The following is a 16,147-nucleotide window of genomic DNA, read 5'->3' on the forward strand; positions in this document are numbered from 1 at the left end:
GGGTAATTGATAAGACTCTTACATGCAGCCATAATACAGTCATATGGATAAGGCCTTAGAGTAGCGTTCCCTCAACCTGTGCCTTTCCAGCCGTAGCAAAACTACAACTCCCATCATGACCTGGATCACGGCCTTAGTTTATGGTCTACAAAACAGCTCCTAAATCTGAGTGACAGGCTCCATCTTCAGTATGAGTAATGCTATATAGTTACGTGGCCTGGAAGGGGCCCCAACAGTATATAATCCTCTATACTCATATTATATACCCTTTACCATATAAAGGGAATCTATCAGGTGTTAAAAATAAAAAGCAAAAAACTCATAATATATTATACACACACACACACACACACACACACACACACACACAATGGTGGTCGCCAACCTTTGACTTTTAAGTTGTTGCCAAACTACAACTTGCAGCACGCTGGGAGTTGTAGTTTGGTAACGGCTATAGAGCCACAGGTTGGAAATGACATCCCTAAGGGCCCATTCAGACAAGTGAATGAACGCACAGAATGTCCACCTGGACACTCCGTGTGCGGTAGTCACCGATTCAGTAGCCACTAGGACCACTCAGACATGTGCCATCACAATTGACGGCAATGTATGCCTGAGGGGATTCGGATGACAAAACAAACATGTCAATTCTCCTAACGGAGTCCGGAATATGAATTTTCGCATTAGCGTTTTCAGACACCGAAATTCTACCGAAAGCGTGCACAGTGCAGCAGAATCCCATTGAAATCAATGGGAGGCTGCTGCACTGCGGATTAACTTTTCCACCACTAGATTCCGCTGTGCGAATGGGCCCTAAAGAGAAAACCTTGTACCTACAAAAAAAAAAAAAAAGGGGGGGGAGTTTGGGTTGGGCTGGCCCTTTCAGATTTAACAGTATCTAAATAAGTTCTTCCTCGCATCACACAAGAAGGGCAGAATTCCTAAAGAGACTACTTTCATATCATTTATATAAAAGAATATTGTTTATGCCTCAGGAAACCCCTTGAAACATTAAAAGCACTAGAAAAATAGAAGGATGCTTTAAGTCCCATTTAGGAAGGCCCTGGTGGTGAGAGCACCCGGTGGTTTAGTATTCTATGAGCTGTCGCACGCCAAGTCTAGTTGTGCTTTCAAGAAAAGCTTATTACAAAGTACAGTAACATTTTTGCTGAAGAACGTGTTTGCTTTACTGCTCTACTAAAGCGAGTGCTTACACTGTACTGAAAAGGTACTACTGGCCCTTTAAAGGGTGACAACAAATCTATAAAAATTGTGCAAATCATCAACTATAACGCTACCACGTCTAGAAATGCATCCGATATTGAGCAGATCGATTCCCTTTAAGTTTTTTTTTTAACACATTGCACGTGTTATTTGACTGTTTGCTACTCATCAGGTACATGGCATTATAAGAATACTCTGGGCTCACAAATACTACAGAAGATCCAAAAAACAAAAATAACACATTTAATGAAGTGACAAATGCACTTTTCTCTTTACATGGCAATCACAGACTGCAAATATTAATAAGGCTGTCAGGCAAAAAAAATAAAAAATAATTAAGAAGTTAGCAGTCTCCTCTTCTAATATACTAAATTACACTGTAGTATGTAAATGCTCCTGAGTTAAAGGGGTACTCCAGTGGAAAATTTCTCTTTTTATTTTTTTTTAAATCAACTGGTGCCAGAAAGTTATACAGAATTGTAAATGACTTCTATTAAAAAAGCTTTATCCTTCCAGTACTTTTAAGCAGCTGTATGCTAGAGGAAATTCTTTGCTTTTTGAATTTTTTTGGTCCACAGTGCTTTCTGCTGACACCTGATGCCCGTATCAGGAACTGTCCAGAGCAGGAGAATATACTCATAGCAAACCTATGCTACTCTGGACAGTTCCTGACACGGACAGAGGTGTCAGCAGAGAGCACTGTGGACAAGACAAAAGAAATTCAAAAAGCAAAGAATTTCGTCTGTAGCATACAGCTGCTAATAGGTACTGGAAGATTAAAGATGTTTTTTTTAATAGAAGTAATTTACAAATCTGTTTAACTTTCTGGCACCAGTTCGTTTAAACAAAAACAATAAAAAATTAAGAAATAAATAAAATAAAAATAAGTTTTCCACCAGAGTACCCCTTTAACTCTCACCCACCCGCTATGCTTTTCTTAAGAATATGGGAAATGCTGGTGTCATATGTGGTTGTTAATGTAGGGAAATTCGTTTAGAGGGGTTTTCCAGGACTATAATATTTTGTAGTGCCATACATTTATAGTGGCTGTGCCTGGTACTGCACCTCAAACCTATTCAAGTGAATGGGACTTTGTTGTAATACCAGACACAGCCACTTCATTGTTTACTAGGTACAGCTCTGTACATTTTGAAGGGAATTTGGCACTTGCTGGAGGGCTGTGGCCAATTCAATCAGGTGATCGTTGAGGGGCCTCCATAAACGGACCCCCATAGATCTGATCTTTATGACCCCAGGAAGCTATCTTAAGAACAGCATCCAATTCTTCCCAATTAAGACAAGCTTAAAAGTACAGTCAGAAAATGGCAGCCAAGATTCCTACACAAACACTGCCATATGTGAGACAGCAATTTGACCCAGCAGTCATGCACTCACATCTAGCCAGGGTGGAAAATATTGGAGCCTTTTGTGGTCACCAAGACTATTCATATCCTGGGAAAAGGGTGACCAAATAGTGGAAGATTATTTCTAGAATATATATTACTAGAAAAGAGAGGTCACCACATTTAAAGGGGACCTTTCCTCAACTTCAGCATCAAACGGGCAGGTTCACTTGTGTGGCCAGTGTCTGTCCATAGAGCAGCGTTTCCCAACCAGTGTGCCTCCAGCTGTTGCAAAACTACAACTCCTAGCATGCCCGGACAGCCAACGGCTGTCCGGGCATGCTGGGAGTTGTAGTTTTGCAACAGCTGGAGGCACACTGGTTGGGAAACACTGCCATAGAGCCTTGAGAAGTAAAGCTAACATATTACTCCCCAGACCGGCCATAACCCAATGTTCATCCTTCCTAATACTAAATTTTTTTTAATTTTTTTTTGTCCACAGCCTTATTTTCCATTGTAGATAAATAAAACACTCCTATTCACAATCTTCTTTTCATTTTTTTCCTTGCACCCATCATGACTTCCAGAAGTCTTGGCAAAACGGCATAACAGACAGGTCCTCTTCGTCTTCTCTTGACACTAATACTGGTATACTTGAAGCTGGGATCCAGCCTATTACACCATGCAGAGAACATCAGACATCCTACCAATATAGAGACAGATCACGGAAGAACAGACGCGATACCGGGTGATTATTTCTCCTCTTATCTCAGTTCCGCAAAAAAAATATATATATATTGTCTGATGCGGTAATAATCCATAGGGCTAGAACACGTTTCTGCACACGGTATAATGTACTAACCAAGTAATGAAGCGACGGCCTTCACATTTTAATGTGTCTGCAGATGAAGAGTTTGCTTGTTGTTACTCAGTAACATAGTGCAAACTTTTCCTGAAATGACAGTCAGTCTTTTCTTAGTACATGTAGGTAGGGCATGTTGGGGGGCGTCTAGTCTGTGTGCACTTTCTCAGTCGGCCCCTAGAAAAATAAAACAAAAAACAGAAAAATTTTATCAAACGAAAATACATTTTTGGACACAGAAATATTTAAGGACAGTAGATGCCAGACACCATTCCTCCTGAACTAGTGTAAGGCTGCATTCACACCACTTTTGCAATACAGTTCCTGTATACGTTTTCTATTTGAAAACCGTACAGAACCGTATTGAAAACTGCATGCCAAACGATGCATCTGGTTGCATCCGTTTTAAGTTTTGTACAGTATTGTCCGTTTTTCTCCCGTATACAAACCTGTAGCCTACCATGGTTTTTGGTCCGGGTGAAATTTTATTTATTTATTTTTTTACATGGGAGTTAATGGGAACCGTACAAAACCGTTTGTGCGTACGGTTCCATCCGGTTTTTGACTTTGCACATTTTTTTTCTTGGAATTTCAATCAAACAAGTGAAATTTTATTCATAATGGAGTGAAAAGTTAAACGTATATGTTTTTGTTCTTTAAAAAAAATAAAATAAAAAAATAAAACGGATGCAACCGGACATAATTTTTCAAACCGTATACGGGTTAAAATTTGTACACACGTTTTGAAAAAGTTCAGTCTGGTTTTGAGAAATCCGTTTTTCCCCTTAAAAAAACTGATATGGGAACTGTATTGCAAAAAAAACAAAAAAAAAACAAAAAAAAAAACCAAAAAAAACAACTGTTCATACTTTCTGTGCACTGGGACAATGCAAGTTTGCCCCCAATTCTGGCAGTTTTACCGGCAAGATACAATGTGAATAATGTAAAAAAATAAAAAAAAGCACTTAATGTTACCATACAACAATCTATAGCAAAGGCAAAACATTGCAGCTTTTGACTGAGCCATAATCAAATAAGCTCTCCTCCAGAAGGAAGAAAACTGTCTAATTTGCACACTCCCACGAAGCACTGCATGTGAGGCTATGTTCACACAGCAATTCCGCACAGATTCCTTTCAGCAAAGTTCGCTGAACGGAATTGTGGACCTCTATTCTCTAAACAAAGAATGCCACCGAAATTAAAGTCGCATTGCCTTCAATGGGATTCCACAAAATATAAGAATGGTCTTCTATTTTTGCGGAATGCTGAAAACCGAATTCCACTGTCTGGGTAGGACTGCAGAGTCAAATTGAAAAATAGGCTGTAAATTACAGCAGAATTACCGGTGGAATTCCGCCATGTGAACATACCCCAATTCTTTTATATACAAACTTGAGGACTGAGCTACATGGAAGTTAATGTGTAACCTTTGTCTTGCTGCATGTGTAAAGCCCAAAAACAATGTTTACAGTGATTGTAATGTGAGTGGTAATTATAAAAAAACGAAACAAAACAAAAAATTACCATTGCTAGCTGCCTCCCTATATTTCCAACAGTCACTCCACCAGAAAAGAATATGCAAGGCAGCCAGGAACGAATATACAGGAAGTCTGGGGAAGTATACCTAAAGGAAAAAGAGAAACAAAGAAGAGTACGTAAGGTAAGATTTTATAATATATACCTGCTATACCTTTTAAGATTGTTAAAAAAACAAACCAAATTAAAAAAACAAAAAAAAACACACATACACACACACAAACTTACTGGTACACTCCATTGTAGACAAGGAACTGTGTGATGAGCGTTGCAAGAAAGGCTATGGTGATTCCAAGCCCCAGGCCGCTGCGGGAACGGTCAAAGGTCCACCACAGGCCCAAAGACAACGCGGCTAGGGTCAGAGATAGCTGAACATTATTCGCAAAATCCAGTTTCTGGTTAAGTGTTTAGGTTAAAGAAAATAACACATTGTACTGATTAACCCCTTAAGGACTCAGGGTTTTTCCGTTTTTTTGCACTTTCGTTTTTTCCTCCTTACCTTTTAAAAATCATAACCCTTTCAATTTTCCACCTAAAAATCCATGTTATGGCTTATTTTTTGCGTCGCCAATTCTACTTTGCAGTGACATTAGTCATTTTACCCAAAAATGCACGGCGAAACGGAAAAAAAAAAAATCATTGTGCGACAAAAATCGAAAAAAAAAAACGCCATTTTGTAACTTTTGGGGGTTTCCGTTTCTACGCAGTGCATATTTTGGTAAAAATTACACCTTATTATTCTGTAGGTCCATCTGGTTAAAATGATACCCTACTTATATAGGTTTGATTTTGTCGCACTTCTGGAAAAAATCATAACTACATGCAGGAAAATGTATACGTTTAAAAATGTCATCTTCTGACCCCTATAACTTTTTTATTTTTCCACGTACGGGGCGGTATGAGGACTCATTTTTTGCGCCGTGATCTGAAGTTTTTATCGGTATGATTTTTGTTTTGATCTGACTTTTTGATCACTTTTTATTCATTTTTTAATGTTATTAAAAGTTACCAAAATACGCTTTTTTGGACTTTGGAATTTTTTTGTGCGTACGCCATTGACCGTACGGCTTAATTAATGATATATTTTTATAGTTCGGACATTTACGCACGCGGCGATACTACATGTTTATTTATTTTTATTTTTTACACGGTTTTATTTTTTTTATGGGAAAAGGGGGGGGTGATTCAAACTTTTATTAGGGAAGGGGTTAAATGACCTTTATTAACACTTTTTTTTTTGCAGTGTTATAGGTCTCATAGGGACCTATAACACTGCACACACTGATCTCTCATCCTGATCACAGGCGTGTATTAACACGCCTGTGATCAGCATTATCGGCGCTTGACTGCTCCTGCCTGGATCTCAGGCACGGAGCAGTCATTCGTCGATCGGACACCGAGGAGGCAGGTAAGAGCCCTCCCGGTGTCCGATCAGCTGTTCGGGACGCCGTGATTTCACCGCAGCGGTCCCGAACAGCCCGACTGAGCAGCCGGGATACTTTCAGTTTCACTTTAGAAGTGGCGGTCAGCTTTGACCGCCGCTTCTAAAGGGTTAATACAGCACATTGCCGCGATCGGCGATGTGTGGTATTAGCCGCGGGTCCCGGCCGTTGATTAGCGCCGGGACCCACGCAATATGATGCGGGATCGCGGCGCGATCCCGCTTCATATCGCGGGAGCCGGCGCAGGACGTAAATATACGTCCTGCGTCGTTAAGGGGTTAAGAGGTCATTTACAGCTATTAAAAGGGGTACTCTGGGGGTATATATATATTTTTTTTATTTTAAATCAACTGGCGCCAGAAAGTTGAACAGATTTGTAAATTACTTCTATTTAAAAATCTTAATCCTTCTAGTTCTTTTTGAAGTTCTTTTCTGTCTGACCACAGTGCTCTCTGCTGACACATCTGTCCATGTCAGGAACTGTCCAGAGCAGGAAAGATTTGCTATGGGGATTTGTTCCTCCTCTGGACAGGGTAAATTATAGCTAGTCTATCAGGAGTGAAGTACCAACGTAAAGCTGTCTTTGAGGCTGATTCGAGGTGTGTGGAGCACTGGAAAGTAGAGATGAGCGAAGTTACAGTGATTCGATTTGTCACGAACTTCACGAGTTCAGCTTTCAGGTGCTCTGGTGGGCTGGAGACTCTCTCCTAGGACTGTATCCACCTTTTCCAGCCCATCGGAGCACCTGAAAGCTGAACTAATTTATGCAGGTTAAGTCAGCAACTGCCGAGCCGAGAAGTTCGTGACAAATCGAATCACTGTAACTTCTCTCATCTCTACTGGAACGCTTTACAGACATTCCTAAAAGCTTTTTGCCAATGAGAGGTGTGTCATGATAATTTGAGATCTCTCCCCAAAGTCTTGAGAGGGTAACTCTTGATGCATACATTTGAGTGGGTAATAGCCAGATAGAAGGGTTTTAGTCCCTTAGTAGGAGAAGACAACGTCTCCTTTAATTTAATTCCTTTTTCTAAGTTCTCTCATTTGCTTTGGATATCTTTGCAATGGTAATACTGTTACTTGTTATTTAGTAGACGCCTGTTTGGCGGATGTTATATACCCTATTTTGAACATGTGCTGATTTCACATGCTGCTGTTACCATTTTTGTGATATGTCATAAGACTATGCTTTATAACTGTCTATGAGCAGCTGCCACTGCTTCTCTGATAAATATGCATGTACTTTATGTCTTTAAAACACAATAAAAAAAATAAAAAATCTACTAAACGTAAGATTTTAAAGGGGTATTCCAGGAAAAATGTTTTTTTATATAAACTGGCTCAAGAAAGCTAAACAGATTTGTAAATTACTTCTATTAAAAAAAATCTTAATCCTTCCAATAATTGTCAGCTGCTGAAGTTGAGTTGTTCTTTTCTGTCTGGCAACAGGGCTCTCTGCTGACATCTCTGCTCGTCTCGGGAACTGCACAGAGTAGAAGAGATTTGATTCTACTCTGGACAGTTCCCGAGACAGGTGTCAGAGAAAACTTCGACAGAAACTCAACTTCAGCAGCTCATAAGAACTGAAAGGATTAAGATTTTTTAATAGAAGTAATTTACAAATCTGTAACTTTCTGGCACCAGTTAATATAATATAAAAAAAAAATTTTTTTTTTTACGTTTTCCACCGGAGTACACCTTAAACTTAATATTTTGTTGCACACCCTTTGGAAAAAGTTACTGAAATCGGAAAGTTTTCCACCAGAGTACCCCTTTAAGGAATAATTTTATATAACCTAAGTTCTCAGAGTTTGATACCATAGGACACTGTTTCCCAGCCATAATATGCCCATGTGTACGAGACCTTATAATACATGACATTCTTACTTTGAGTTCAATATACTACACACTGCATATAATGGACAGGTAATATAGTGAATACAACATACAGATAGATTAAAAGGATACAGCACTGGCATGGTTGATGCCGACAAAAACTGCTATGCATCTCATGACGCTGGCCCATTCTCTCTTGAACTTGTGAGGTTCTCCAAGATGGCTGTCAATGCAGGGGTAGAGAAGGCCGACGACAGCTGGAACACAAGAGCACAGGTAAAGAAATTATTTTATGGTAACTCAATAGAGATCACATTGAGGCTGGGTTCACACTATGCTTGGACTGTCCGTAGTGGGTGTATATCAGTATACTGTCAAAATAGTATGCGGATGTATAATGCAGTGATCCTATTCACTTTAGTCTTTGGTCTAGCGCCCATATGCATACTTTTATTTGGTGGGACTCAAAAGCCAATTCATGCCCAATGGGGCCCACCCATCTTAGGTGTGCTGCAGTGTACATCAGAATATAATTTTTGCCAGTACGCTGATGCATACCTCAAAGATACAGCCCAAGCAAGATGAGAACCCAGAATTTGTATTGCAAAGTGCACACAAACTAAAATTCTTGATGAAGAAGTGGCCTTTTTAATTTGAGAAGACCACTCCTTTTTGATGCAATTTTGGGTAGTACTGTATAAAGAACCATTGTACACCTAGTTGGCACAACAGAAGAGGCGCAAACATGAAGGAGCCAACTATCTGGTGCCAACCTATTCCCACAAGCAGGGCCAGTTTAAAGAGTCACTGTCATTTAGAAAAACTTCTAACACGTTGTCCACCAGACTTTTTGAAAGCTTTGATCACACTTTCTCAGAATCAAGAACCGCTGTGATGTAAACTTTTGACAAGTCTGGGCAATAGGTCTTAGGTTTTTCCAAATGAAAAAATTCTTTACAATTACTGCAGTTTTAGATAACTGATCGCGGGGGGGGTCAGACCACTGGGATTCACGCCGATCTCCCGTATGGAGACAGAGCATTACCGCGGCTCTGTGCAGCTAATGCGCGCGAGTGAAGTCGATGACACTCCACTCCATACAGCTCTATGGGAGAGGCAGGGATGCACGAACACTGCATCATCGCCTCTCCCATAGAGATACATAAAGGGGAGTGTCAGCCGCGGCATCATGCTGCGACCGACACAACTCCTGCATAGACGAGCCGCGGTAGAGCCTGCAGATAGGGGATAAGTGTCAATGGCGGCAGATTACCTTTAATATTGTACAGTAGCCCAGCACAGCACTACACAATGTAAAGTGTTGTCAGTTCCAATTATTGCGTATTGCTGGTGCAGCAGCTCTGGATACCAAATTGGCAGCGAGTCGGGTGTCGGACCCCCATACGACTATATAGTACATACATATAAATTTTTATGTGGAATCCCCATCTATTCTGCACCAAAGGCCACATGAAAACGGCTCTATTATTTTTAAAGGCTATCAGGGTCTCTACAGTGCACACTTTTCTGCCATCATTTTTTAATTAAAAAAAATAAATAAAAAACCTGTAGCGAGTATTATGCATTGGTTTGTACAGCACCATGGTATGTGAGTGCACAATGTAATTAAGTATTATTACCATTGCAAAGCCACTAAACCATAATGCCAGGCACCTAATGTTAACATCTGAAGTCACTAACCAGATTCTCTTTTTCTCCTCTAAAGGATTAAACAGAATGTTCCGTAAATGGATTGTACGTTTTGTCTAAGTCCTGAGATCTCCTTTTTTTGCCTCCTGTCATCCCGGAGATGATTTATGATGTCTTGGCAGGGTTCCTTGTGAGTTCTGATCACTTCCTTATTTCCGTATAGAGCAGTGGCATGTTAGACGTGAACGCCAATAAGGGACCAGACAGACGGCTCACCAGTTCACCAGGCGGCCAATCACAGCGCAAATGGCTTACAACATTTCCTGTGACTATGCCAAGCAGATGTGTGCAGTGAAGGAAGAAGCTGTTCTAATCCGCATATAGGATTTCTGCCTCGATTTGCACAAAAAGAACAAGATGTTCATCTTCAGGCAAAACACAGTACAGAGTCTGCACGGGGGAAACAATGCGGCTATTCTATCCAGTAGCATGCAGTGGGAATGAAGCCTGGCATGACGTCACCACGCTGCAGAATTTTAAAGGCATACAGAACCAAAGGTGGCAGGAGGTCAGGATTTAGCCAAAATTATAATATAAAAAAGGGGGAACAATGGGCTGCCCTGTATAGGTACATCCACACCTATAGAGGCATAGACTATAAGGCAAGCTTTCTGCATTATTTACAATGGCCCTGGTTATATACTCTGATAATCCTGTGCGCCTTCGGCTGTCTAGGCATGCTGGGAGTTGTAGTTTTGCAAAAGCTGGAGGCACCCTGCTTGGAGAACACATGGTTAAACTATTAAAAAGTGGTATTGTGGCTGCAAAAAAAAAAAAAAAAAAAAAATGGATCCCTAAATATATAATGCAAGGAATAAGGACACTGTAGTTCTTGTTCTATGCAGATTCTCTATTTGGGAATAGTCACCTATCCCCAGGAATCATGTAGTTCCTTGTGCTTTGATGACGCGCAGACCTATGCCCATTTGACCAAAAACCGCCCCCCCAATCATGTTGGCGCATCAAAACACATGATTACATGATGGCTGGCACTGTGAGAGGAAGTAAACCAGGCCCCTTCTTTCACAGCAATATCACACAGTTTCACTTCAGCGCATGCGCACTATAACAGCTACATGGGCAGGGGTAGAGGACCAGTTGGAAAGATGCTTGTTCATTGGCTGATCGGGTCATTTGGATTCTGGATTAAAAATAAAGAAATAAATATAACGTGTAATGGGGATGTGCAGCCGACGGGTGATTGAAAGGCCATCCAAGTAAATAGTTCTAGTAGACAAGCGCGGTAAACTAGCGCTTGTCTACTATATCGGCATTTTTTTTTAATTTTTTTTAAACACACAGCAGCTCGGGCCTTACTCTGAAGCAGGCCATACACATGAAAGAACTGTCCTAAGGTGCATTTTTTTTTTTTTTTATTTATTTTTTTTAATGGCGGATAATGGAAAGACTACCCCCCCCTCCCAAAAACAACACCACCCCTATCCTCAGTTAGTGTGTGGTATTACAATTTTGCCATTCACTTCAATGGAACTGAGCTACAATACCATACACAACCCGAGGAGAGGTGTGGTGCTGTCTTTGGAAGAAATCAGCTCTGTTTTCCAAATCCTGGATAACCCCCTCTATAAATGATGATATAACCTTCAGATGATATAATATCAGAAGGGACTGATCCAGGTGTAGGGACCCTGTGGATTTAGAAGGTGGCACAATAGCCTAAATATCTTACCATATGGCAATTTCAAGTTTTAGGCCAGCGCCATGTTCGGCTCAAGTGTGGGAAGATGCAGGCTACGCTGGGTGGTACAGTTGCCGACGCAACCATAACATGCTTAGCAAAGTTCCATGCACGAGTCCATTTCATCAGAAACGGGCTGGTGCACGGAACTGTTGCCTCGGCAACTGTACGTCCCAGCGTGGCCTGTGTCTCATCATGCTGAAGCAGAAGATTATGCAGGCCTGAAACTCCAGGCTAACGCTTTCAGAACGCTGCAATATGGCTGAATGTCCTGGCTAACATAGATCTCTATAGATTCTGTTGTGTCGGGCCCCTAGATCAGTGATTTCCAAACAGCTTGCCTCCAGCTGTTGCAAAACTACAACTCTTGGCATGCCCGGGCAGGCTGGAAATTGTAGTTTTGCAATAGCTGGAGACAGACTGTTTGGAATACACTACCTTAGATCCCTATCCGACCAGGACTTGCAGTCCTAATACGGTCCCAGAATGCGGCCATGATGTACGATCAGACTAGAAAAGAACATACGTTACGTTAAGCTGGGGCTTGTAGTTCCACAACAACTACATCCAGACTTCAGAGTCCAGCAAAAACAGTGATAGTCAAGCTGCAGAACGGCCACGATACTCACCGGCTGCTGTACCACAACATGGTGGGACCCACCAGGCTGAGGAGAAGACTGTAGCAATGACTTCTTCAGGGAACAACGTCACATTCCTCTGGATCTGGAGAAGATTAAGCACCAAGGCAAGAAAAGCACCAACAGCAAATAGGACCAAGCTTCTCCGGATGAGGCTGCGGCCTTGGTTGCTGGCTAAGGTGCTGTAGACCAGGCCGATGAGGGAGTTGAGTGAGGACATGGCTTCTCCGGCTCTCCGTGTTAGCCAGGTGCTCAACTTCTTGCTATCCTTGTCTATACTTCTGGCGCAAGAGCAACTCCAGCAGTGTTCCTCGAGTCTGGGCATTTGTTTAGTAATAGTTACCTGCCGAGAGGATGTAAGGAAGGCAAAAATAACAACAACAATAATAATATGAACTTCAATAACCCTGGAATACATGATCAGCCTATGAGCAATGTAGGGGTCACCCCATGTCAGCCCAGCAGATGTGACGTAGAGGAGGAAGGACCATGTCATTAATGCATTCCTCAATGGCTCACATCAGTCCATTAACGTCTCCATAGATCAATAAAACTCTAACACAACTCATTCATCCAATAGTGACGTGGTACCCTTCACATCTGCCCACACCAGCATACTGTGCCAAATAGAAGTGTATGCCAGTCACCAGACCAGGCTGTATGTGGCACAACTGGAATCCAACTACTATTAAACTGTATACCTAATAGATCTTATCCCGTTAGGTCAGTGTTTCCCAACCAGGGTGCCTCCAGCTGTGGCCAAACTATAACTCCCAGCATACCCGGACAGCCAAAGGCTGTCTGGGTATGCTGGGAGTTATAGTTTGGCCACAGCTGGAGGCACCCTGGTTGGGAAACACTGAATTAGGGTACTGCCATATGGTGCCCATCCGCTGCTGTCCTTAGTAACCCTGTGCCTTAATCCAACAAAATGTGTAATACCAGTGGGACCCTAACCTTTGACCCTCCAGCTGTTGCAAAACTACAACTCCCAGCATGCGCAGAGAGCCAGAGGCCGGTCGCTGTAGTTTTGCAACAAAGTTCTAGATATCAGTGCTCCCCAACCAGTAAGATGCTGTAAAACTACAACTCTCAACATGGCCAGACATAGTGTTTTCCCAACCTGTTGCAGAACTACTCCTCCCAGCATTCTAGGACAGCCAGTGTTCTCAAACCTCTAGCTAAACTACTCCTCCCAGCATGTCCAGACAGCCAAAAGGTGGGGGTTGTAGTTTTGAAAAACATTTTAGTACCAGTTTTTTTCCCTAACCAGTAAACTATCGAGCTGTTGCTACAACTCCTCCCAGCATGGCAAGACAGACAGTAAGTATTTCCCAACCGCTAGCAAAACTACTACCTCCAACATGGGCAGACAAGCCATAGACTGGGAATTGTAGTTTAGCAACAAAGTATCAGTGCTCTCCAACCAGTAAGCTCTCCAGCTGTTGCAAAACTACAACTCCCAGCATGCCCAGATAGACAGTATTGACTGACCTGTAGCAAGACTACTCCTCCCAGCATTCTTGTACAGCCAGTGTTCTTCAACCTCTAGCAAAAACAACTACCATCATCATCATCATCATCATGCCCAGACAGCCAAAGACTGGGAGTTATAGTTCTGCAACACAAGGTCTAAGTCTCCGTGCTCCCCATCCAGCTGTTGCAAAACTACAACTCCCAGTATTCTTGAACAGCCAGTGTTCTTCAAACTGTAGCTACTCCCAGCATGCTCAGACATTCTGGGGGTTGTAGTTTTAAAACAAAATTTCTAGTACCAATGCACCCCAACCAGCCAGCCCTCCAGCTGTTGCCAAACTACAACTCCCAGCAACTTGACAGTCAGTGTTCTCCAACCTCTAGCAAAACTACTACTCCCAGCATAGCCAATGATTGCCTGGGCAAAAAAATAAATAAAAGCGCTAAGTACCAGTGCACTCCAGCTGTTACCAAACTACAACTCCCAGCATGCCCTGGCAGCCAGTGCCTCCCAACTTGCAGTTGTTCAGAACTACAACACCCAGCATTCCCGAATAGCTAAAGGTTGTCTGGGCATTCGGGTATTTGTAGTTTTTAAATAAATGTTCTAATACCAGAAACCTCTCCTGCTGTTGTGAATCTTCAACTTCTGGGTATGCTGAGAGTTGTAGTTCTGCAACAGCTGGTAAGCCATAGATTGGACAGCACTGTTCTAAAACCAAACAGCTGGATCTAAACATAAACCCAGTGTTTCCCGACCAGTGTCCCTCCAGCTGTTGCAAAACTACAACTCCCAGCATGCCCGGACAGCCGAAGGCTGTCCGGGCATGCTGGGAGTTGTAGTTTTGCAACAGCTGGAGGGACACTGGATGGGAAGAACTGCATTAACCCTTTCAGCCAGTGTCCACCATATTGGCACCACAGTCACCCCCATGCCATGCACTCACCTCTATAGCAGAGTACACAGTCAGGTGAAGCTAAAACTTTCCTCCTCGTCGTTTCCTGCGTCCTCTCCCTCCGACTCCTCTTTAAATACCGGGAGGCCGGGTGTCGGTGCCCGTGTGAGCTGTGCCCCCGCCCCCATGCAGGTAGCTCCACCGCCGCCGCTGTCCTCCTATGCCCCGCACCACCTCCCTCCTCCCTCCCACACTGAGTCACAAGGAGGAGAACGACGAGTAAGGAAGAGGGGGGCGGGGGCGACTGCAGCTGTCTGCACCGAAAACAACATGCGTGTCTGGTGAGGCGCCGGCAGCCAATCAGCGGCGGCCTGCCCATATGACGTCACGGACACACCACGCACACCTTCCGCGGCGCCCGGGAGCAAACCAAAACAAGTTGACGCGCGGGGGGCGCGCACTAGAGGGGAGGACGTGACTATTCCCGCCGCGTCCTCTGGGGCACTGACCTGGTGGCCTCCTCCAAAAATAGCTTCAGTCTCCAGTGCTTTCACCTGGTCATCGCCGGGCAGTAATGGAAATGACCCCTGCTCTGGCCTTGTCCTACAAGGAGACACGTTTTAGGCTGGGTTCACACTACGTTTTCCTCAGGTTTTTGATAAAAAACGGTTTCCTCAAAACCTGACTTGTATAAAATTGTAATCCATAAACGGCTTGAAAAATTATGTCCGGTTGCATCTGTTTGTTTTAACAAAAAAACATAAATTTTTAAGAAAAAAAAAACATTTTTTAACTTTCCATTCCATTATGAATAAAGTTTCACTTGTTTGATTGAAATTACAAGAAAAAAAAAATCTGTGCAAAGTTGAAAACCGGATGGAACCGTACGCACATATAGTTCTGTAGGGTTCCCATTGACTCATGTTAAAAAAAAAACGTATACGTTTTAAGGGTGCGTTCACATGCTATTACAAGCAGTGGATTTCCTTCCCTCGTACAGTTTTTCACCTGGATAAAAAACCGTGGTAGGTTAGGGTTTTGGGTACAGGAAAAAAACTCACAAACCTGTACAGGATGCAAAACAGACACAAACTGATGTATCTTTTGGCATATGGTTTTCAATACGGTTCCGTACAGTTTTTAAATTATAAACCTAAATGGGAACTGTATTGCAAAACATGGTGTGAACCCAGCCTTACCTCTGTTCTGTGTCCAGGATACGTGACAGGGAATTATGGCTGCATCTGTAGACACGACAGCTGAGCGGAGCTTTATCAAAACCTGTCTAGAGGAAGAGGGGTGCAGTTGTCCATAGCAACCAATCTGATTGCTTCTTTAAAAATGAAAGAAGCAATCTGATTGGTTGCTATAGGCAGCGGCACCACTCTTCCTCTGCACAGGTTTTGATAAATCTCCCCGACAGCTAATGCCTTATACGTTTCGGACACTTCTTGTCATGGCTGTACTAAGGATGGGAAGTGTCTG

At 42.6% G+C, this 16,147-nt stretch overlaps 1 protein-coding gene across 4 annotated transcripts in view; it reads right to left on the reverse strand.

The window, feature by feature from the left end:
• Positions 1-2,932: 2,932 nt before the first annotated feature.
• Positions 2,933-16,147, reverse strand: part of INSIG1 (insulin induced gene 1) — a 43,065-nt gene continuing 29,850 nt past the window's right edge. For 2 of the 4 annotated variants that reach the window (XM_056519590.1, XM_056519591.1), the window contains exons 3-7: positions 12,282-12,633; positions 8,376-8,500; positions 5,194-5,360; positions 4,954-5,053; positions 2,933-3,606 (exon numbers count right to left, since the gene is read on the reverse strand). In XM_056519590.1, the coding sequence (XP_056375565.1) occupies positions 3,577-3,606; positions 4,954-5,053; positions 5,194-5,360; positions 8,376-8,500; positions 12,282-12,615 (756 nt within the window). In that variant the 5' untranslated portion in view covers positions 12,616-12,633 and the 3' untranslated portion in view covers positions 2,933-3,576. Of the gene's footprint in view, positions 3,607-4,953; positions 5,054-5,193; positions 5,361-8,375; positions 8,501-9,944; positions 10,068-12,281; positions 12,634-14,713; positions 15,387-16,147 lie in introns of those variants that run through there. The other 2 variants (XM_056519589.1, XM_056519592.1) reach the window with 2 other exon arrangements.

Source organism: Hyla sarda, chromosome 5 (genome assembly GCF_029499605.1).
Source record: "Hyla sarda isolate aHylSar1 chromosome 5, aHylSar1.hap1, whole genome shotgun sequence".
In the NCBI taxonomy this organism is placed as follows: Eukaryota; Metazoa; Chordata; class Amphibia; order Anura; family Hylidae; genus Hyla; species Hyla sarda.